The sequence below is a fragment of the Podarcis vaucheri genome, assembly GCF_965113315.1.
Source record: "Podarcis vaucheri genome assembly, chromosome: 3".
Taxonomy (NCBI): domain Eukaryota; kingdom Metazoa; phylum Chordata; class Lepidosauria; order Squamata; family Lacertidae; genus Podarcis; species Podarcis vaucheri.
In genome coordinates, this window is record NC_138761.1 from 32,399,322 (window position 1) to 32,421,438 (window position 22,117).

Consider the following 22,117-nt stretch of genomic DNA (forward strand, 5'->3'; position numbering starts at 1 on the left):
TTAAACTATTTTTAACGTGGTGTTTAATGCTGTAATCCACCCTGGACCTTATGGTCAAGGGCAGCAAACAAACAAACAAGCAAGCAAAATGTCTATGCATATAAGTTAAAAGTTTTCTTCACCAAACTCCAAGATCCACCCCAACTATCTTTTCATTCGTCTTTTATTATATCACTTCAGTCACTATGCCAGCAGAGGCACAATGAAACAGGGATGAATAGTCACTACTCCCTAATGAGAACTTAGAGAGCAAAAAAAGGAGGGGGGGGTCCATGAGCTATAAGCCTGATTAGACACCTGATCAAGCCACAGCTTTGATGCACTGAGTGCAAAGGGACAATGCCTTTTGGCACATCAGGGTAAAAGATACATACTGAGCTTTAGCCTGTTTCTCTGTGAAGACTCTAAGGCAGAAGTCTCCATCTTTGAAAGGCTCAAATGTAGAAGGTACAATGAGGTATTCTCCCTGAGCTAGGTGGAAGCGGTTTGAGACTTCACGCAAGTTGACGTATGTGTCGGTGCGAGCGACAGGTGGATTCGTCAAGAAGAAATCTCTGCTTAGATGAACATCAGTTTGATTTCCCAGCTAGTGAGAACAGTGAGAATGAAAAATCAGGTTAAAACAGCTAGCAAGACATAGGACACAAGAAACAATTCCATCCAAGTGGGAGCATAAACCAGGTAACCTTTCCCCAGTCAACATACTGGGTCTCCTCTCAACTTTGTCCTCCACATATTCCTTGCTGGACACCAAGGTTCACCTGCTAGGATGTTGTGATGGCCGCCAACAGCAAAAGGGGATTATTCATTTATTATTTGTTTATGTTATTTATTCAATTTGTATATCGCCCTTCATCCGAAAATCACAGGGTGGTTTGCAACATAAAAATACTAAATGAGAACACAAAATGCATAAAACAAACACTAAATCAAACCAATAAATTAGACAAATTAGTGGAGGAGAAGTCTATCAATGGCCACTAACTGGGATGACTATATATTGCCTCCAGTTCTAGAGGCATTTAGGGCTCATAATGCCAGTTACCAGGGAACACAAGGAAGATGCTGCTGCTGTGTTCATGTCCTGCTTATGGGCTTCCCAAGGCATCTGGCTGGCCATTGTGAGAACAGGATACTGAACTAGATAAGTCTCTGATGTGATCCAGCAGGGCATTTACAGCATGTAAAGGTAAAGGGACCCCTGACCATTAGGTCCAGTCATGGCCAACTCTGGGGTTGCGGCGCTCATCTCACTTTATTGGCCAAGGGAGCTGGCGTACAGCTTCCGGGTCATGTTGCCAGCATGACTAAGCCGCTTCTGGTGAACCAGAGCAGCACACAGAAACGCCGTTTACCTTCCCGCTGGAGTGGTACCTATTTATCTACTTGCACTCTGACGTGCTTTTGAACTGCTAGGTTGACAGGAGCAGGGACCGAGCAACGGGAGCTCACCCCGTCACGGGGATTCGAACCACTGACCTTCCGATCGGCAAGTCCTAGGCCCTGTGGTTTAACCCACAGCGCCACCCGCGTCCCTATACAGCATGTGGCTTTCCCCAAATAATCCCGGGAACTGTTGTTTGTTGAGGGTGCGGGGAATTGTAGCTCTATGAGGGTTAAACTACACCCGGGATTCTTTGAAGGAAGCTATGTGCTTTAAATACACTTTTCATTTATGGTGTGCACACAGCCTAAGTTAAGTGTTTCAAATAACTGGGTCTGCTGTTTTGAGACAGCCATAACTAGCATGTGGCACACAGTTGCTCTCTAAATGAGATTTAATCTCTGCTTCACCAGTCTCTTGCCATCCCCCTGCCATCCCCATAATCTTCTTCCTACATTTTCCCTACAAACTGATGAGTTAGCATATTAAGTTTATCAAAAACATGAGGTGCTTTCCACAGAGTGTAGACGTACCTTCAGCCTGTATAAATCTCAAGAAAGCAGCTTTTCCACAGCTCATTTTCTTCTGCACCTTCCACCAAATGCTAATCTACTATCCAAGCTTGCAACACACAAGCACCTTTATAGTATAACTGATAATACAAATCTGTTCCAAAGCTCTGCATGAGCTATAAGAGGAAATTGGGTGCCTTAAATTGAACAAAAGCACAAAAGCAAAACAATAAATGTTTAAACAGTGCCTTTGCAGCGTGAGCTTGCATTTCAAAATATGACTCATTAAGGCAAGGTGGAGTTTGTTTGAAACAGGGTGTACTCCATTGTCTACTGATAGCATATATCTCTTAACTAGAAATGTCAAACAGCAAACACACTCATACATTAGCAACTGGAATCAGGTGCAACTTCCCATGTTGGTCTGATGCAGAATTATAGCCTAGAATATCTTTACAATATGCATTGCTGTGATTATTAGGCATTGTTGTGGAAAGCAACAGCTTAATTTGTTTAGAGCATCTGGGTTCCAGCAGGAGGCTGTCACCTTTCCCTTAACTTGCTCACTTGACTCTAAGCTTCTCTTCCTGCAATGTGGTTTGTGCAATACAGTAGCAAACTGGAAGTGTGGGGAAGCACTACCACTTCTAAACACATACACACACAACACACACACACACACACACACACACACAGAGAGAGACAGCAGCAGCAGCAGCAGCAGCAGCAGCGTGACATGCAACCACCACTCCGAAAGAAGTTCCTTGCTGGACCAGACCAAATGTCTACCTAGTCTACCATCTTGTTTCTGACAGTGGCCAACCAGATACCTTCAAGAAGCCCACAAGCACAGAAAATAAAATCAATAGCCTTCGGGGGGGGGGCGGGTTTCCTCCAGCCACTGGTATCTGGAGGTATACTGACTTAGGGAAAATGGTGGGGGGGGGGGAGGTCCTATTCAACCACTATGGCTAATAGCCACTGATAGGCCTCCTATCAATGTTTTCTGTTGTTTGAAAGCTGTCTAAAACAGGCATAGGCAAACTCTGCCCTCCAGATGTTTTGGGTCTACAACTCCCATCATCCCTAGCTAACAGGACCAGTGGTCAGGGATGGTGGTATTTGTAGTCCCAAAACATCTGGAGGGCCGAGTTTGCCTATGCCTGGTCTAAACTCATAGCCATCACTTGTAGCAGTTAAGCATCATAAGTGTGTTGTGGGAAGTACTTCTTTTATCCATCCTGAATCTAGGACAAGTCACTTTAATTGGGCGACCTTGGCTTCTAATATTCTGATAAAATGTGGAAATTCTCTCCCAATCCCCATTTCTGTACCACACGATTTATTTGTTTTTAAACTTTAGTGTTCTTTTCTACCCCTGCCCCACGCCCAGCAAACTTAAATAAATCAATAATTTATGAGCAATTATTTGGGTTACATATAACCCTCCCCCGTGGTCAGTCCACACATGCTTGAGGTGTGCTGTGCTGAACCAACAAATCTGACATTCAGGAAAGCCTCCTTTCAAAGAAGCAATGTAATGGGAGATGAAAAGCACATTAAACACCTCTGAACTGCCATCTGAACTTTCCCCGCAAATAAGCCCTTAAGTTAAAAGTTTTCTTTCCTTCCTTCCAAAAATAGTCAGCATACACCCTTAGAAACCAAATGTCCCTCATATGTCAGCAGGGCAATTGTCAGTTTGGGGCACATCAGCCTTCAAGAAGCAGTAGATGATCTTTTTATTTTGGAGGATGCATATTTCCTGCACAGTTTATGTACCTCTTTTGGCACCTGCAAGAGACATATAAAAGGGAAGAGACATAAAGGCCTGATGGAAGATGGTGGCTCTATATTTTTCACAAGCAGCTGGATGAAAACTCAACCAAAAGAATATTTGATGGATTTGAACAGCTGGTCTGTTATGCCTGGTGACCACCCTTTCCTGCACACTCAGTCAAAGATGAACTTTTCTCAGCAATATCTCTGCTCCAACTTAAACATTCAGTCATTTTTGCCTGGTTTGGTAATCCGAGGACAATGCCAATGAAAGAGCATCTTAAGAGAATTTTTGTTATACAATCTGGTTGTGCACTGCACTAGTCTCCCCCACCAGGGATGGATTCATGTACATCAGCCTGCCTTGGCTTTGCATTCACAAGATTTGAGCCTTTTCAAGGTATTTCACAGCTGAGCTTTCAGGACGGAATTCTGAAGAATCTTGCTGAATGCAGAAAGCTACTTTATGGCAAGGCAAGGCATCTATCCAGGTAGCTGAATGCTATTTATTCAGAGCAGGAGCAGTATTTCCAACCAGCTACTGTGGGTTGAATCTGGAACCTTGTCTGAGCACAGCATGTGTTCCTCCACTATTTTATGGCACCACAGAATAAATGCACAGAGAGAAGCAATGCTGTTATTGATAGGTACTCAGGCAGGTGTGGAGAACTGATCGCACACCAGCTGTTGATGGACTCCATCTCCCATTCACCTAGTCACAGGCCATGCTGTCTGAGGTTGATGGAAGTGGAGCGGGGCAGAAAGTATCAAGGAGCAATGAGTAATATACCTGATAAAGGGAGTAGCCAATACTGAGCAGCCCTTCCCCCATCCTCTTCTGCCTCCTTCGGTTCTTCTGCATCAAGCCCACCAGGATGCTGCAACATGGTTCACTCCCACTTCCTGTGTGGTCGTCATCTGGCTCATCCAGCCTAATTTTAAACTGGGGGTTGGTCCAGTATGTTGCTGTAAAGGCAAAGGTAGAAATATATGTAAGAATCACCAGAGAAACGAGAGAGGGGTTTCTTTGCTGCTAATGCAGCCAGGTTGAGCTGCAGGGAATTGTCCTTAAGAATGAACTGTACTTTGGCTTCCAGCCTGGTTTTCCCATTATATTTATATATTCTATGCTTCCTTCGCCACCCCTGCCCAAGTATGCTATATATTTATTGCAGTTATAATGAATCAAGCTACTAAGAGACATTCCCTCGGGGGAGCGGTGACCAGCTCAAAGAGACTGCAGTCATTAACACAAACCCGTCATTTATCCTCAGGAGACTGTTACTGGGCCATTTCATATAAGATACAACTCTCAGGTTTGGCTTGAAAATGAATATTTTAAAATTTAAAAACCCAGTTATGAGTTATTCAATTGCAAGTATATTCAGGCCCTTACATTGCCGCTTCTGCATGGTCCCACACTACTTTTAAGTATACAATGACTTAAAAGGTACTAAGCTTAATTCTAATGAGTTATGCCCTTCCCCATATCTTAGACTAAAATGTTAAGGAAGATGTATCCTATCAATAAAAATATCCCAAAATTGCATCCTGGGTTTCTTTCACTCCCACTTTTTAAGGTGGCCATCTTTCTTTCTCACTTTCTTCTCTAAAACCTCAGCGTCTCTAGAAATAATTGAGACTGAGAAATGACTGGGTTTGATTGGTGACCCAAAAACTCGGAATGACACATACCCTGTGATATAATGAGAACAGGCTGCATTCAGACATAACAGCAAACCATAACCTTGTTGTGATAAGAAAACACATTATGGTGGGGCTTGGGATTATTCAGCCTTCCCTTCTTCACATAGGAGGGGAAGAAAGGTGAAACCTTCACTCACAATTTAAAACAAACCTGTTTCCTGTCTTGTCCACATGGAGAAGATTGTGGTTTGTGCAAACCATTGTTAGGTAACGAAACAGGGTATCAAACCAGGGTATCCCAGTTTCTTAACTATGGTCTGCACAAATCATTCCCTGCATTTAGACAAAACAGAAAAAGGTGTTTTGTTACCAAAAAAGAAAGGAGAAAAAGCAGCTTCAAAATAATGTGAAGAGGGGGAGAGGTGATCCTAAGGCCCACTATGGCATGTTTGTGTTATGGTTGGTGTCTGACTACGTCTGAAGCCATTAATTTCCCAGTTAAAAGAGATTTTATAACATACTGATATTTTTCTCTTCTCTTCAGCTCTTTCCCAAACCATTTCAAAGCGGCATTCCACTGACACTAGCCCACAGTGAACTGTGGCATCGCTTCTATTCAAACAACTGTTCGTGATCTGTAATGTTTGAGTTTGAATGCTTTCATTATTATACCCAGATTACAGCACTGAACCTACCAAGGAATGGCTCTTACAAGTAAAATCATGTGTTTTTTTAATTCTGCAGAAAAATGTTTTCCCACTTGAAGACATTTTTTTAAATGCTTAATTAACGCACGCCATATTGCTATTCGTTTTAATTACATATTCAGGCTGGAGCCCCAAACAGCAATGGGTTTAGGAATTAATTTAGCATTCGACACATAAAAACAAAACAGTTATTTCTAGACTATTAATATATGCAATTTTATGGTAAACACTGCAGTTTGGTCCTTTTTATCATAGTTTCAGTGCCATACTGAAAAATGAATGAGATGTATAACTAGAACTTAAACACACACACACACACCAGTAATGTATGAAAACAAAAATGAAAAGCAATAAAAATACTAACATGAACACTGCAAAGTAGAGTTTAACACTTGAATTTTGATGTTCCTGCCGTGCTGTTTTCACAGCAGCAGCAATATTTGTTCTCAGCAGGACTAGGATGGAGTGGAGCAGAGCAGCAGTGAGCAATGGGGAGCAGCAAGTCAGCAGTGGCAGGTATAGGTGTGCCTGCCTCCACCTGGGTGCAGCCCCCACCCTTGCAGATGCTCTGCCATGCTCCATCCCAATCTTCACAAACAGCAGCACTGCCACAGGATGTAGGACAGCACAACAGCAATGTCCCACATCTTGTACTTTGACCAGATGGAAATGTGCGCATCATGCATCACAGCTCGGTTTGAATCTAACCAATATCCGCCACAATGCAAGAAACCCTGATAGCATTTTGCTGAGGGAAACTGAATGAAAACAGTGTATAATTTGAGAAGACAAGATCAGAGAGCTTTTGTCTTTCTCCCATCAGGCCTTGAACATAGCAGGGAGACATACAACTAAACATACAGAGGAAAACTCCCTCAGAACTACACAGCAGGTGCTACCTCACTAGAGATCATGCCAATCTGCCTGGTTGCTACGTGACACCTCCACCACCACCGTCACCTCGGTTAGCTGACTCACTGACAACAGAAATAACTCTTAAGTTGCAAACTGAACGAGTTTTCCCAACAGGCACTTGGGAAAGAGCCTGATCTACAATTGCCCCCATTGGCTCAAATAGTGAGACCACTGAAATATTTTACAGGCAGTCCTCCAGTACAAAAGCTTCCCCTGTCAACAATAGCTATGGCTAGTGATTGGCTTCTCCATGGTGACATTACCTGGGTAATTTTGGCACCCACCGGCTGTGGAGCCCCGTCTCCAGTTTCCGTTGAACAAAGTCATACCCCATTTGTGAACATGGTTGCTTGTCAGGGTGTCAGGAGTCAAGTTGCATATCTCAAGCCTTGTGAAGTTCCTTTGAAAATCTGAGAAGGACATCCTGCCATAGGAGCAGAGCATACGAGAGTGCTTAGTGAGTCTGGAACAAAGCCATTATCCACTTGCCATTGATTTATCTTCTACCGAGACAGCAGGCAGCAATAGCACAAGGGAATTATTTGGCGTTACAAAGCTCTGAAACTTCTAGGAATCCCCATCAATAATGGAAGGCCTACAAATTCTCAGTGATTAGTCTTCTTGTGTCCAGTCAGTCATGCTATCCTTAGCTCATACCAAATTAGAGTCTAGGACTTGCCATTCCAACACTGGGAACTGCTTCCCACATTACATTTCAAGGGCCAGGTCCAAGTTGCTGGGGATCTCAGGGCAATAAATGATAAAAATCCCTCTCTTACCAACAGTTGTCATGACAGAGAAGAGCCAACTGCACTGCAAAATGACTGTAAAGAACAGCAGCCTAATAGCCTGGTCTACTCCACACATATATTTCTGCTGCCAGTGAAGGAAGATGTTGCATAGCAGTCTCTGAACACATGCAGAGTGTTTTTATCTTACCACTAAGCTGCAGTTGTCTGACTCAGCTTCTTATGCTCCTATGAGGTTGTTTGCCAGGAGTGTGTTGTGGGTGTTCATCCCATTTCCCCCCCCCCCCCCCGATGCAAGTCCAACAAAAATCTTCACCACCACAACTGCTATTAGCCAATTGTCGCCACAAGGCATCATTGATGTATTACGGTATTTTAATATTTTGTTGGAAGCCGCCCAGAGTGGCTGGGGAAGCCCAGCCAGATGGGCAGGGTATAAATAATAAATTATTATTATTATTATAAATTATTATTGCAAGGGGGAGATTTTCATCAGGACCATGTGAGGAGGGGAAACATGAAAACCTCTCTCCTTATGTGCCACAGTCCTGACAAAAATCTGGCCTTCCTTCATCTGCTGTTAGCAATTAGAAGGCAAATGACACAGCACAAGTGATGCATTTAACATCACATCTAGTGTCACCCTCGCACTGCAGCATGTTTATCTACATTCTGCTATTGATTGAAAGGTTCTTACCAAAATTCACCATCATCTGCCTGCTTATCCAGAGCTGCTTTCTGCTTCGGGTCAATATAATTCCATTGTGGAGCACTGCAGGAATAGGAGAGCATTACAAACCAAACATTTTGCCACTACAAATTAAGCATGAAATAGTTGCATATGTGTATGAACGCAGTCCTATCTCTGAGCCCTGAAGGACCTCAAGGGTGCCACCACTACAGGCGCTGGGTTCTGCCCTACTCGGAGACAGGGGTGCGTACGCATGATGTCACACAACCAGAGGAGGCTGGGAGGGCTGCCACGGCTGCGAGAAGGCTGACAGGGTCCGTTGTAGCCATGGGAAGGCTGGATGGGGCCCTTCACAGCTGCGGGGGGGGTGCCAGTACTGCGTACCAGTGAGTACTTCCAGAAAATGGAGAGTGTAATGCTGGTGGTCAACAAAAGAGGTTTAAAGACTCTCTCAAGGCAAATCTAAATAAAATGTAGTATAAATACCGACAACTGGGAAACACTGGCCTGAGAGCGCTCCAAGTGGAGAACAGCTTTTACCAAAGGTGTCATGGGCTTTGAAGGCACTCGAACTCAGGACGAAAGGGAGAAACATGCTAAGAGGAAGGCATGTTTGGCAAACCCTCACCGTGATCAACTCCTGCCCGGAAACCTATGTCCCCACTGTGGAAGCACGTATGGATGCAGAATCGGCCTTCACAGTTACTTACAGACTCACTGTTAAAACCGTGTTTACGGAAGACAATCTTACTCGGCTACGAGTGATCGCCAAAGAAGAAAGAAGACTGCCAGGAAAAAAGTACTGGCTACAACTCCAATCTGTCCTCGCCATCGACCATGCTGGCTGGAGCTGATGGGAGTTAGAATCTCACAACATCTAGAGAACCACAGGTTCCACGCTGCTGGATTAAAAGTCACATAAAGTGATAAAAAAGAAGTGTTAAACGTTTTATAATTTCCAACTTAAATCATTTTTATTGTACGATTTATTTTTAAAACTGAGCCCTTTTTGATGTGAGTTTAATACCTGAAATCTAATCCTTGTTTATGTGCCTGCTGTTTGGCTGTTTTTTATATGATTATTTATCTACTGATATGGCATTATTCATGAGATACAGTAGTAAATTAAATCTGGAGTTGGGGATAAAGCAGAAACAATTCCTTATTTACTCTGGGGATACAAGGAACGCTCTGCTGAAAAGAAATATTCTTGGAATCTCCACTGCTCTAGGGAGATCCTGATCACATGCCTCTCAAATGAAAACATTTTAAATTTCTGTAAATAATAAAAATAAACTTCCAGAGATGGTTTAACGTACAGTTAATTCTGTTTCAGAGTAGAAACTGTTTCTTTGCCAGGTGAGCTGACCTCTGGAACTCTCTCCCTGAGGAAATAAGTCTTCTCCTGCTCACTGCTGGCATTTAGATGCCAGTTAAAGACCTATTGATCTGCCCAGGCCTTTGGGAGTTAAGTCCCCAGGGACCCAACAGATGGAAATTTGTGTTTAGATTTTTAATAGTGGTATGAAATATTTTGTAACGATGGATGATGGGAGAAAGAGCAGTATACAAATCAATCAATCAGTCATTCAAATAAATAAGCATGTGGTGTTAAGAGTGCAATCCTATACTGTATATGCCTACCAGGAAGAAAGCCCTATTGAATTCAATGGGGCTAACTTCTGAGTATACATATATATAATTGCACATGTATAGAACTGCATTTAATGTGCAGATTTTTTAGAATACAAAATAGGGTGACCTCTCAACACAAGTGGCTCCAGGGGAGCAATTTCATTGGGATCACTGCAAGGGTTAAACTCTTCCAATAATCCTGATAATTATCAGCTCCCACCCTTTACCTGGTGCTTACATTTATTTCAGTATGTGCGTAAAATGCAAAGGTGCAGTTAGCCATTGTGTCTAGCTCAGCCCCATGTTCAGCCGGGCTTAAGAATCCTCTTAGAAATACTCTTTTTCCTATATGTTTCTGCTCTACTATCCAGGCATGAAAAGCCATGGGTGTGAGTTAATAGATAGCCCTCCTAACTTATTAATATTACTTTCTTCCTTTCGGCTATCATTTGATATATTAACTTTGCCAGATGTAATTTTAGAGGAACTTCATATGTTATACGGCAGAGCCAGTGACAATGTAAAAGAGATTGATGGCTCCTTTTTTTCCATCTCATTTCCAGGGCAACGTTCAAAAAATCAACACGAACATCTTCCCAGTCAGATGCCCATACTACAAATGCTTATAGAATGTGTGAATCTTACAGGTGGAAGGCAGAATTCAGCTAGTGTGTGGTAATTTTGCTAAGGAGACTTGGGTTCAAATCCCTGCCTTGAAGCCCTCTCAGTGACTTTGGATCAACCACCATATCTCATTCTAATTTACCTCATGGAGCTGCTATGGAACTAACATAGGATAATCTCCTGAACTCCTTGGAGAAGGGTGGGATACATATTCAAAAAAATAAATAAATAAAGGATAGGGAACTTGTGGCACACCAGACCCAAACTCCTATCATCTAGGAGAACTAGCCATGATTTCTGGGACTGATGGGGGTTTGAATCCAACAAGATCTGGACAGCCACAGATTCCCCATCACTAATGCAGATGAATAAATGGCATTTCAGGAGTTACTATACAAGCACTGGGTGTGGGGTGGGGGTGTGACAATCTGAACATGACCCAGGCCTAAGGATGTAAGAAAGCATTGCTTTCCAACCCATCCTGTGTTTGTCTCAACCGGCGCTGTTTCCATTCTGCTGCAGTTCATCTTCTGCCCCAAAATACATTATTCATCTCACTGTCCGCTGTGGCAAAATTAGACAAGTAACATTGTATTTACATTATTTTACCCCATTCATTGCAAAGGATGCATAATGCAAATGGGGGAAACAGAATCAACTGCATATCATTTGCGTACTGATAGCAACAGTGAATACTGATATATACTGATAATAACATACTTATCACTCCAGGCCCCAGTCCACTCCACTTCGCCCCATGGATTTCTCAACCTGACTAATTTCACCGGACGGCTGCGGTAGTTAACCTGTGGGAAGCACCACAAACAGAACATCAGGACTTTATAATCCCCTGGGAGAGCCAGTGTGGTGTAATGGTTAGAGTGTCGGACCTTAGAGACAAAGGTTAAAATCCCCACTCAGCCATGAAGCTCACAGGGGACCTTGGGCCAGTCACCATGTCTCTGCCTCACCTACCTCACACAGGGTTGTTAGGATAAAATTGGAAGGGGGAGGAAAACTATGTGGTATATAAATATAATAAATAAATAAATTCATTAAGAACAAAAGCAATGTGAGCAAAAGCCGCAGCCTATGGCAAGTTTCTTAGTGCTACCACAAAACTCAAGGGCTCGTGAATTGGATTTTATGGGACACGTTGTACAATCCCTGAAACAGCAAGTTTTCCCCGAACACAAATTTTCTGAAAAACCTCCAGGGACTTCCACACAGTCCCCAGAAACCTGTTCCATTAACCGGCTGTTCTTAAATGTAACCAGCTCATCCAATGGGTGGACGGAACTTTTGTCCAAAACATCAGCTCTAAAATGCTGGTTTTTCTCCTTCATTGCATTTCTACTGATAAGTTATGGGTTTTATTGTTATGTTCTGTTTTTGAAACCGCTTTGCAAACTTCAGTCTTAAAGTGTGCTGTAAGTTTTTAGAGAGAGGGTTAAAAGGAGTGCACTTTCACAAACTACTTGTGCCATTTAGTGTTGTTAGGAGTTTGTGAGGGCCAGACCACTATAACCTCCAGATCAACAAAAGGTTAGAATTAATCAGTTATTGGAATGTTAAGATTTGGGTGCCAGATTAAGCCCAATCTGTGTGTGGCTTCAGCTGTGTGCTAGACAATGCTAATCCCCTGGAATCAACAAGTGTTGAAAGCTAATTAAGCAAAGCTAAATTCCTCATGAGGTTATAGCCTGGGGGATGGAGCAATTAAGACTCCACTCAGAGTTAGTTAGAAGATAAGCCCAGAGCTTAGAGAGGTTAGAGTGAGGAGTTATATGAGCCAGAAGATGGAGAAAAGCTGCAGGCAGGCAGAGAGCCATAGCTGGTGTCTGTTTGGATCTGTGGAAGGAGCAAGACCTCTTGGAGTGAACTCCTTCATCACAGACTCAGGTTGTATATATGTGTAAATAAACCATATATCATAAAAATACCTCAGTCTCCACTGTGCCTCATTTTCCAAAAGGAAACAAATACCCTGGAACCTTGCACTGCTCAGACACTTGGGGAGCTGTGCAACAGTATTAATTTCATGGCAGTTCAGTTTGTTAAAGCTCACACACAGAGCCAGACACGCATACAGACACTATATTTTTACCTCTTCCGCTCCAGTAACAGAGTAAGCATGACCTTTGACCAGCTTCAGACTGGTGATTGCTTCTGTTTCAGCTGCACTGGTTATCTAGGGCGTATAAAATTATTGTAAAAACACAACACATTGCTTTAAAATCCTAGAAGTGATTCGCTAGGGTGGGGCAGAGCTACTTTGCTAACTTCCCAGGAGGTGGTTGTCTTATGCTTACCAGGAGGGGCAAGGAGCTGTGGAAGTTTGCACAGTGCAAACACACCTGCCCCCACTAGTGCATTTGCCTTTCCCAGTAAGCAATACCAGCCAGGAAGCTAGCACACTGACGCCACCTGGAGCTCCTTCTGAATCATAGAGTTGTAAGGGGGCTTGTAGGCTATCTAGTCCCACTTCCTGCTCAGTGCAGGAAATCAAATGTACATGCTGGAGCATCTACAACAGATGCCTGTCTGGCCTTTGCTTGAATGCCTCCAGCGAGGGAAAACCCACTGCCCCTTTAGATAACTTCTATTTCCATCAATAGATTTCTTCTCATATTCAGCCAGGCTCTACCATCCTATAACTTAAACTCTTTAGCTCTAGTCCTGACTGCTGCCCCCTCACCAGCCCCAGGAACAGTGAGAACAAGTCTTTGTCCTCTTCTATGTGAACCCATCAGTCATCTGCATGCTAAACATTCTCTCCTCATGAGACTTGTTTTCCAAACCCCTGACTAAAGACCAAGTGTGGATGCAACCTTTGTCAAAACACCAAGTGCATTTTTCTAGCTGTAGGACTCGATGCTGCTTCCCTAAAGTGGGACAATTGCTGTTCAAGTTCATGCAGATCTTCCTAACACAAATATCTGCTGCTAGCGTTCTGTCGTTTCATTACAGCATAGGTTGGAGCACAGAAAAACAATGATGATGATGATGCCAGTAACTCACATCAATGGAGCAACCCAGCAGTGAACCGGCTTGCAGGGCCTTCTGGATGATTTGATACAGGTCGGATGGAGCTTTTCTCAGATCATATGATTCAGAGATGCCACCAGTGAAATCTTCAAAACCTTCTACAGTAGATCCTCCAGCAAGAGCCTCATACGAGCCATTCAGCCTGCAGTATGGATGGTGAAGAAATTTGTCTATCCACACTTCTCTAAGTGTTTTTGAAACTTTGCACTTCTCTAAATTTTGAAATGCGGCTCTCCAATAAAAATATGTGTTCAAGAATGTGCATATTAGTGGGGAAATGTGCAAAAAAAATGTGTACATGAAAGGAGATAACCACGCAAAAATGAATTCTATTAGATGAACATTCATTGCAAAAACCCATATCCTAGGCAAATTTTGTGTATATTAGGAGAAATGTGTTTGGAAATTTTCATGCAAACTGGGTCAAAAACAACAGCAACAAACTTGCAATGTATGTGGAAATGAAGCAAACTGCAAACTGCATTAAGGACTGGAAGAATGAGAACCTAAAAGAAGCCAAAACTATCAGCCTTGTCAATTACTAGCCTACAGTGCAGAAAAAAGCATGAGGGCAATCTCCACACATGCACACATCATACAGATTAAATAAGACAATTTCTCTGCCTCCCACCACACTCCCTAAATCTGCCGCAGGGAGTGAAGGGACACAGGGATTGCAGAGGGATGGGGAATAGAAATAGCTTCCCTACCTATACAATGTCGTGGAATTCTACTCAATATTGATCCAGAGCAGGTTCCAATGTATAGTTAGCAGAGTAAAAGCTTAAACATTTTGCAGGACACCCCAAAAATAGACCAGAGGCAGTTGTATTTCATCCAGCAGAGCTACTGAAGGCAAATGAGCATAATGGTCACAAATCCAACACGTTCAGGATTGGCACTGTCCATAAGAAATCCAGTTCCAGAGACCAACAAAAGACAAGGAAAAGTGCAGGTAAAAACAAGAAGAAGAAGAAGGGACATGGAAGAGACTTAAGAGCCTCGGACATAAGATTACCAGGTTGATGGACTAGATGGAATGGACAGTAAGGACTGACATGACCCGAGACCAGGAAGAAGAGACGTTGGATGAAGATTGGAAGAAAATTTATAAAGAAAATTTTTTATTTAGGGAATTAGCCTAAAATTAATGAATATTAGGGAAAATGTTGGAATGAAACTATATGGTTTTAGTAGAAATGATATAAGGAGTCATGTATAATTGAGTATTAAGTTTTAAGCTCTAAGGTATTTTACGGTAAGATAAGGTTAAATAAATCAAGGCAATTTGAATAACAGAATATGGGGAAAGATGGAAAGGATTTGTTGAGTTAATAGGTTAAATTGTTAAGATAAATTATTCAATAAAAATTGAGAAAGATGGAAAGAATTTGCTGAAATAACTAATTAAACTAGATTACAAAAAGGGAGGTGTGAGGAGGTCAATGAAACAAGCAAATGGAAGTTAAAGATACGTAATATGGGATTTGTGGTTGTTTTTTTCTTCTTTTTGCTGTATTGTTGTATTGGTTTTTATGCTTTGTGGGTTTTTGTTTTTTGTTTTTTATGTATTGTAGTGTTGTTTTCTATTTTTTCTTCTTTTCTGTAATTCTGAAACTTTTAATAAATATTATTTTTTTAAAAAAAGAAATCCAGTTCCAGCAGACTTAATTTAAACTTACAATAACTTATAATAAGACTAAACCTTAACGCTATGTACAGAACACCACACCAGAAGGAAGAGAGATAGCAAGTGAAAGTGAAACCCAGACTCCTCTGGCCTTTTATTATAGTCAGCATGACCTAGCCAGAAGAGATAACAGAAGCAGTTTAAGCCAGCTGTACTCAGCTTCTCTGAAGGTATAATGGTAACCCAAACATCATTAACCTTTCTGCTAGTTCCTTTCACACAGAGAAGCTTCCGGAACCATCTTGAATTAATTAGAATAGGAAAGATCTCTACACATCAAATACTTTCTGCACTAAGAAATGCAAAATGACAAATGACATTCAAGTAATGAAAACCTTACCATCAACTAAACAACACTGTTGGCTACAGCCCTATATTCACTGGTAGCATTAGGCACTGTGCAGAAGGTAGACTTTGACTGATAGGCCTCACGACAGCTGCCTCCATTGAGCAAAATCTAAGAATCATTTGCTTACTTGGCATAGGCCTTCTCCAACAGGGCACTCCAGAACTCACTGCCTTCTTCAGAGTGCAGGAAAAGGAGCTGCCCATTTTTGGTGGGGAGCCGGTCATCCACAACAACGTCCACCCACTCTCCGTACTGCCAGAACTGACAAAAAAGGGGGGGGAGAGGGAAAGCTCACGTATTGAATATCAGGCCATCAAAGGCACTTCAAGTTGGATTCAACATATAAAATCATGAGGCATAGCTAACCATTTTTTACACAATGCTTTATCTTTTCATGTACAAATAACTTTTAAGTTTGCTGAGTGAAGTCATATAGAGAGCTGGAATATCTGGCTGAGGTTGGAGAGAAGAAACAGTTTCTGCTTGGTTTATATCTTGCCTATACTATACACACAGAAAAGTATGCAAACACATGATGGGATAAGTCCTTCTGCCTTTTCCAGGACATGATCCTGGTTTGACATTGTTGACTACTTTTGCTTAAGTGCCTCCTACTCTATAAATAATATGGAAGAGATACCTGGAAGTGAAAAATCCCAGCGTAGTTCTTTTGGAAGCTCTGGTCTTTGGGAACAACTCGGCTTAAAATTTCTTGATCCAATGTGAGAGATGCAATAGCTGCCAAAAGCCAGCAGTCTCCTGGAAGAATCAGATTCAATGGGGGAATTGGACATTGTAGCATATGAACCTATTAATGTTTTCATTGCTGTCAAATTATGGAAACGTCTCATTTCTGTCACCGCCATAAGGAACTTGCCCTGCGTTTCAAATGGGCTTGCTGATTTGTTACACTTTAAGGCATTCAACAAGTACATGTGGCAAGGATATAGAAATTTAAACTTATTTTAAATGCCATGCGCTGTAAAAAATGTTTTTTAAAAGGGCCCTTGTCATCTGAAAGCTTTAGCAGGAGTATTAACCTATGTGTACAGAGGCAAACAGCCTTTGAAGATCCACTTTAAACCATGTTATCCTGAAAGATTATGGATGTGATTCTGCATTTAAGGCAAAGCTTTTAAGGCTAAGCTTTTCTTTTCCTTGTGTGTTCTGCTTTTTATTATTATTATTATAATAAAAAGCAGGTTGTTTGTACAATATATGGAAAGCATCCTGAGTCTTTCAAGTTCTCTTGAGACTTGCCAGGCTGATATTTCCACTAATTTTTGTTATTGACAAAGAGACAAAGTTTAATGAAAGAAACCCTTAGAGACAGCCTGTCTCTTATTCCTCTAAATTAGACAGGGCGTGCTAGTTTTAAATGAATGAAAAAAGAAACCTGACACAGAAGATGAAAATGAGGGTGAAACCTGCCTCAGCTTCCTAGACTAGTCATTGGGGGGGGGGGCATGTGCAAAACAAGCAATAAAGTTCGGGTTCAAGTGACATGTTTTACATCCTGGATTCATATTGTTTCTTTAATATTTATTTGCTTAACTTATCTAGAGTTTCTTCTTTGCACTCACCTTTGTACATCTAATTAAAACATGTATGGTTTGGTGTTTGTGATGGTTCCCTCCTTCCCCAAACACCCCAGACGACCGCGAGAGGGAGTGCTATTCAGTTAACTTACCCAGTTCCCCTTGACAAATATCTGTACGAGTGGCTCCTCCCACAATGAACTGAGGGTTGGGGACTAGCTCCTGAAAACAAAAATGAATTAAATATTACATTTGCATGCATACCATTTCTCAAAATCCTGTATCAAAGATGATTCCTAACCTGTGATGTTTTAGCATCTTCGTCACCTGCAGATTTCCACTAAAACTGAGCTCTTCCTATAAATTCAGTGCTGCTCAAATGCACTAAATGATTATCGCAATAACCTCTGCTAAGATTGGGGGAGAAATTCAATTCCGGTTTTGCATTTAAATGTGAACCTACCTAATCAGCGTGTTGCAGGGGTACCAACTGGAATAAAATATTGTGGGGTCCCTGGTAAGCCCCGCCCTGCATAAGCGATCACATGACACACACACTATTTGAATGGGAATGCACATCAACTTTGTGGGGGCCTGGCCCCCTCAAATGTTTTATTGTGGGTGCTGAAATCCCCACAGCCCCTAGAGGTTGGCTTCTATAGCATGTTGGTTGGGAGAAGGAGCTTCCAACCTAATGGAATCTGGATTCAAAGACAGAAGTTCTTAGACTGAACTGCATTGATTGCTACTTGAGTGCAATGTGTTACTTTGTTACTTTGTAATATTTAATTGTAACTAGTTTTAAGACTGTTCCGCAGTAATGCTTTCAGATTCATTATTGGGGTGGAAAGCTCATTTATTGCTACGTAAGTTCTAGATCAGGAAATCAGCTGAGCCACTCTAACAAAAAGACCAGAGCATCATTGATGACACCGCTTAAAACATCAAGATAATTGAAAAATTAAGCTCTGGTTGATTTGCTGAGGTTAAAAAAAATAGTCAGCACACATTTTTAAAATTGCAATTCTATGCATACTTACCTAGGAGTCAGCTCCACTGTACACAGTGGGTATTACATTTGAGGAAACATGCATAAGCTTGCATTCTTTGTCTATTTAGCATAATGGTTCACATAATTGTAGGCAGGTGCGTAAGTTCTCATTATTTTACTTTCTAAGAAACAAAGGGCTCATGAACATATTTCTTTCTAAGAATGATATCCAAATTGAACTATTTCTCTGCACTACAATTCTGAAGGTCCTTGCTCCCAAGACTGTCACCAGCACTACAGTGGTACTTCGGGTTACAGACGCTTCAGGGTACAGACGCTTCAGGTTACAGACTCCGCTAACCCAGAAATAGTACCTCGGGTTAAGAACTTTGCTTCAGGATGAGAACAGAAATTGTGGCATGGCAACAGCAGGAGGCCCCATTAGCTAAAGTGGTGCTTCAGGTTAAGAACAGTTTCATGTTAAGAACGGACCTCCAGAACGAATTAAGTACTTAACCCAAGGTACCACTGTATTCTCTTTTCTGGAATAGTTTGAAGCAATGTACAAAATTAAAAACACAAAACAATCGATAAAAATGCAATCCACTGAACAAACTACCAACAGCACCACTAAAAGCTGCATAAAAACCTAAATGTTTAGGAGCGGATATAAAGCAGCAGGTCTAAAATCAAACACAAACAGCCTGTTGAAGTTCCTGTCAAATCCACACAGACACTCCAAAGGAGTTTGTTAAAAGGAAAAGAAAGAATCCTGCTCTTGATCCAGGCATATGGCATGCTGTTCTAAATGTAGGTGAAAGACGGCAGGTGGTAGATTGTTCTGGGAATGGGGAGAAGCCAAGGTGTCACAGCTTTTGAGAGAGAAGTTTTCATTTCCCATGTAGCTGTAACTGGAAGACTCTCTGAGTCACACTATCAGATCTTGAGATGAGTTGCTGTTATTATGAGAGGTATTTTGTGTTTTCATTTTGTATCTTTATGCTGTAAATCAGCCTGTGATCTTCGGATGAAGGGTGGTACATAAAATTTAATAATACTGTACAGTGGTGCTTCGGGTTAAGAACTTAATTTGTTCCGAAGGTCCGTTTAAGAACGGTTAAGACCTGAAACTGTTCTTAAACTGAAGCACCACTTTAGCTAATGGGGTCTCCCGCTGCCGCCATGCCGCAATTTCTGTTCTCATCCTGAGGTAAAGTTCTTAACCTGAGGTAATATTTCTGGGTTAGCGGAGTCTGTAACCTGAAGCGTCTGTAACCTGAAGCGTATGAAACCTGAGGTACCACTGTATTGGCCCGAATATAAGCTGCAGTTCTTTTTTCCAAATTCAAATCATGAAAAGTTAAAGTGTGGCTTATATTCGTGACCTTACGCCACCGGCAAAGCGGTGCGGCTCCCTACCCCCAGGAAGCAGCCCGGAAGCACGGGGCAACGACGCCCAGCCCACCCACTGCTCCCAAATCTCCCCCAAGCAGCCAGAACAAAGGGGTAAAGGGGAGGGAGGCCACTGGCAAAGCGGTGCGGCTCCCCTGCCCCAAAGAGCAACCCAGAATTGTGGGGCAATCCCATCTGCGGCTCCCAAGCCTCCCCCAAGCCGCCAAATTTTAAAGGTGTGGCTTATTTGTGGGTGCGGCTTATATTTGGGCCAATACAGTAATAATAATCATAATACCACCCAGAATTGTTAAAATATCAGCATTGCTTTATACTATTCATATGGTACCCAAGATTGCTGGGTGAAAGAATGTGGGTTTAAAAAAAAAAAAAATCTGTAGCTGCTTTGAGATATCTTTAATTGTTTTTACAATTTTTTCCCGTTTCTTTTAATGTATTTATATCCCAAGTTGGGATTCAAGGCAGCTTGCAATTTAATAAAAAATACCAACATCGTTATAAAATACAAAGTAGTAAGAACAAAGCAGTTAAGAACAACAGTAGTTAAAATACAACATAACACAGTAAGAACCAGCATTAGAATACTGATTATGCTGATAACAGCCCAGTGGTCAGCATCATCTGCAAGGCTGCAGCCATGAGAAAAACAAGACCATCTTAGAGTGTTCATGTCATGAACCCCTCAGTCGTAGGCTCAGGTTGTATATACGTGTAAATAGCCTATGTATCACAAAGATGCCCTCATTTCCACTGTGCCTCATTTCCAGAAAGAATCACGAAGCCTGGATAAATGCTTGGAACCCCATACAGCTCAGAGATTGGGGAGGCACACAACCATACTGAAAATAAGCTGCAACTGCTTTCCTGAGAAACAGTCACATGTTTTTATTGTTCTGTTCTTCGTTCACATTGCATTCAAATCTTTCTTAAGTGCCTGGAGAATAAAAGCCTTTCTAAGGAGGTGTTTGTTCCTTGATTGTTTCATTAAAAAATGTAGTAAAAACTGCATATGCAATTTCACTGAACAGTAAACTTTATGAAGGCAACTGAAGACCCATTCCATCCACCCTGCTGTTGACAAGAGACCTCTGCACTATCTGAAAATGCTTCCAAAACGAAAGAGAAGTTTAGGAATGGCTTTGCATGCAAAAGTTCCCAGGCCCAATTCTCAGCATTGGTCCAGGAAGAACAGTGACTCTCCTTCATCTGAAATGTAGTACTGCCAGTTAGTATATACTGAGCGAGATGGACCAATGGTCTGACTCAGTAAAAGGCAGCTTCCTTTGTTTATGTGATCTATGAAACTGTGCAAGAGAGTCAAGAGAAGGAAAAGACAATGAAATTGAAGTCAAAGGAAAGCAATTGAAAAGAACATTGGGGGGGGATGTACTTGGCAAAAAAAAAAAAAGTAACTACAGTGGTACTTCAGGTTAAGTACTTAATTCGTTCCGGAGGTCTGTACTTAACCTGAAACTGTTCTTAACCTGAAGCACCACTTTAGCTAATGGGGCCTCCTGCTGCTGCCATGCCGCTAGAGCACGATTTCTGTTCTCATCCTGAAGCAAAGTTCTTAACCTGAAGCACTATTTCTGCGTTAGCGGAGTCTGTAACCTGAAGCATATGTAACCTGAAGTGTATGTAACCTGAAGCATATGTAACCCGAGGTAAAGGTAAAGGTAAAGGTACCCCTGCCCGAACGGGCCAGTCTTGACAGACTCTGGGGTTTGTGCGCCCATCTCACATCTATTGGCCGGGGGCCAGCGCTGTCCGGAGACACTTCCGGGTCACGTGGCCAGCGTGACAACGCTGCTCTGGCGAGCCAGAGCCGCACACGGAACGCCGTTTACCTTCCCGCTGGTAAGCGGTACCTATTTATCTACTTGCCCCCGGGGGTGCTTTCGAACTGCTAGGTGGGCAGGCGCTGGGACCGAGCAGCGGGAGCGCACCCCGCCGCGGGGATTCGAACCGCCGACCTTTCGATCGGCAAGCCCTAGGCTAAGCTTTAGCCACTGTGGTATTATTAAAGAGAGTTTGGTTTTGTAAGCTACTTTCATTTATTTTGCAATTTGGCTTTGAAATAGGAATAGTATGCGGTCTTGCAAATGCACAAACAAAATGGCCTGATCTGCAGCTCGTGGACTAATGGGATCAGAACTTTGCTGTCCACCAGATTTTGCATTCCTCCCAATGTTGGGGTGGAGTTCTCAGCAGTTGTGATACAGGGCATGTCCACACTTAAGCTTGTCCCGTGCCTAGAAAGTTCGGGTCTGAGCTGTTCCCCCCTCGCACCACTCCTTTCCCAGGGAAAACCAGCTCTTTAACAAATGGCAATCCACACAAAAAACCCCGGTTGTCATTTGCTCTGAGTGCTAATGTATGGCGTGGGAGAAATCAGCGGGACAAGATGATAAGCCCACTCAGAAAGATGCCTCACTGAGTTCAATG

General features: G+C 42.3%; 1 protein-coding gene across 1 annotated transcript in view; it reads right to left on the minus strand.

The window, feature by feature from the left end:
- LOC309529234 (calpain-8-like) overlaps positions 1-22,117 on the minus strand; it is a 41,355-nt gene that overhangs the window by 18,107 nt on the left and 1,131 nt on the right. The window contains exons 2-12 of the mRNA XM_082217033.1: positions 17,421-17,490; positions 16,371-16,489; positions 15,858-15,991; positions 13,665-13,833; positions 12,751-12,834; positions 11,364-11,449; positions 8,391-8,465; positions 7,208-7,368; positions 4,466-4,641; positions 3,679-3,690; positions 375-586 (exon numbers count right to left, since the gene is read on the minus strand). Coding sequence (XP_082073159.1) covers positions 375-586; positions 3,679-3,690; positions 4,466-4,641; positions 7,208-7,368; positions 8,391-8,465; positions 11,364-11,449; positions 12,751-12,834; positions 13,665-13,833; positions 15,858-15,991; positions 16,371-16,489; positions 17,421-17,490 — 1,298 coding nt within the window. The remainder of the gene's footprint in view (positions 1-374; positions 587-3,678; positions 3,691-4,465; positions 4,642-7,207; positions 7,369-8,390; positions 8,466-11,363; positions 11,450-12,750; positions 12,835-13,664; positions 13,834-15,857; positions 15,992-16,370; positions 16,490-17,420; positions 17,491-22,117) is intronic.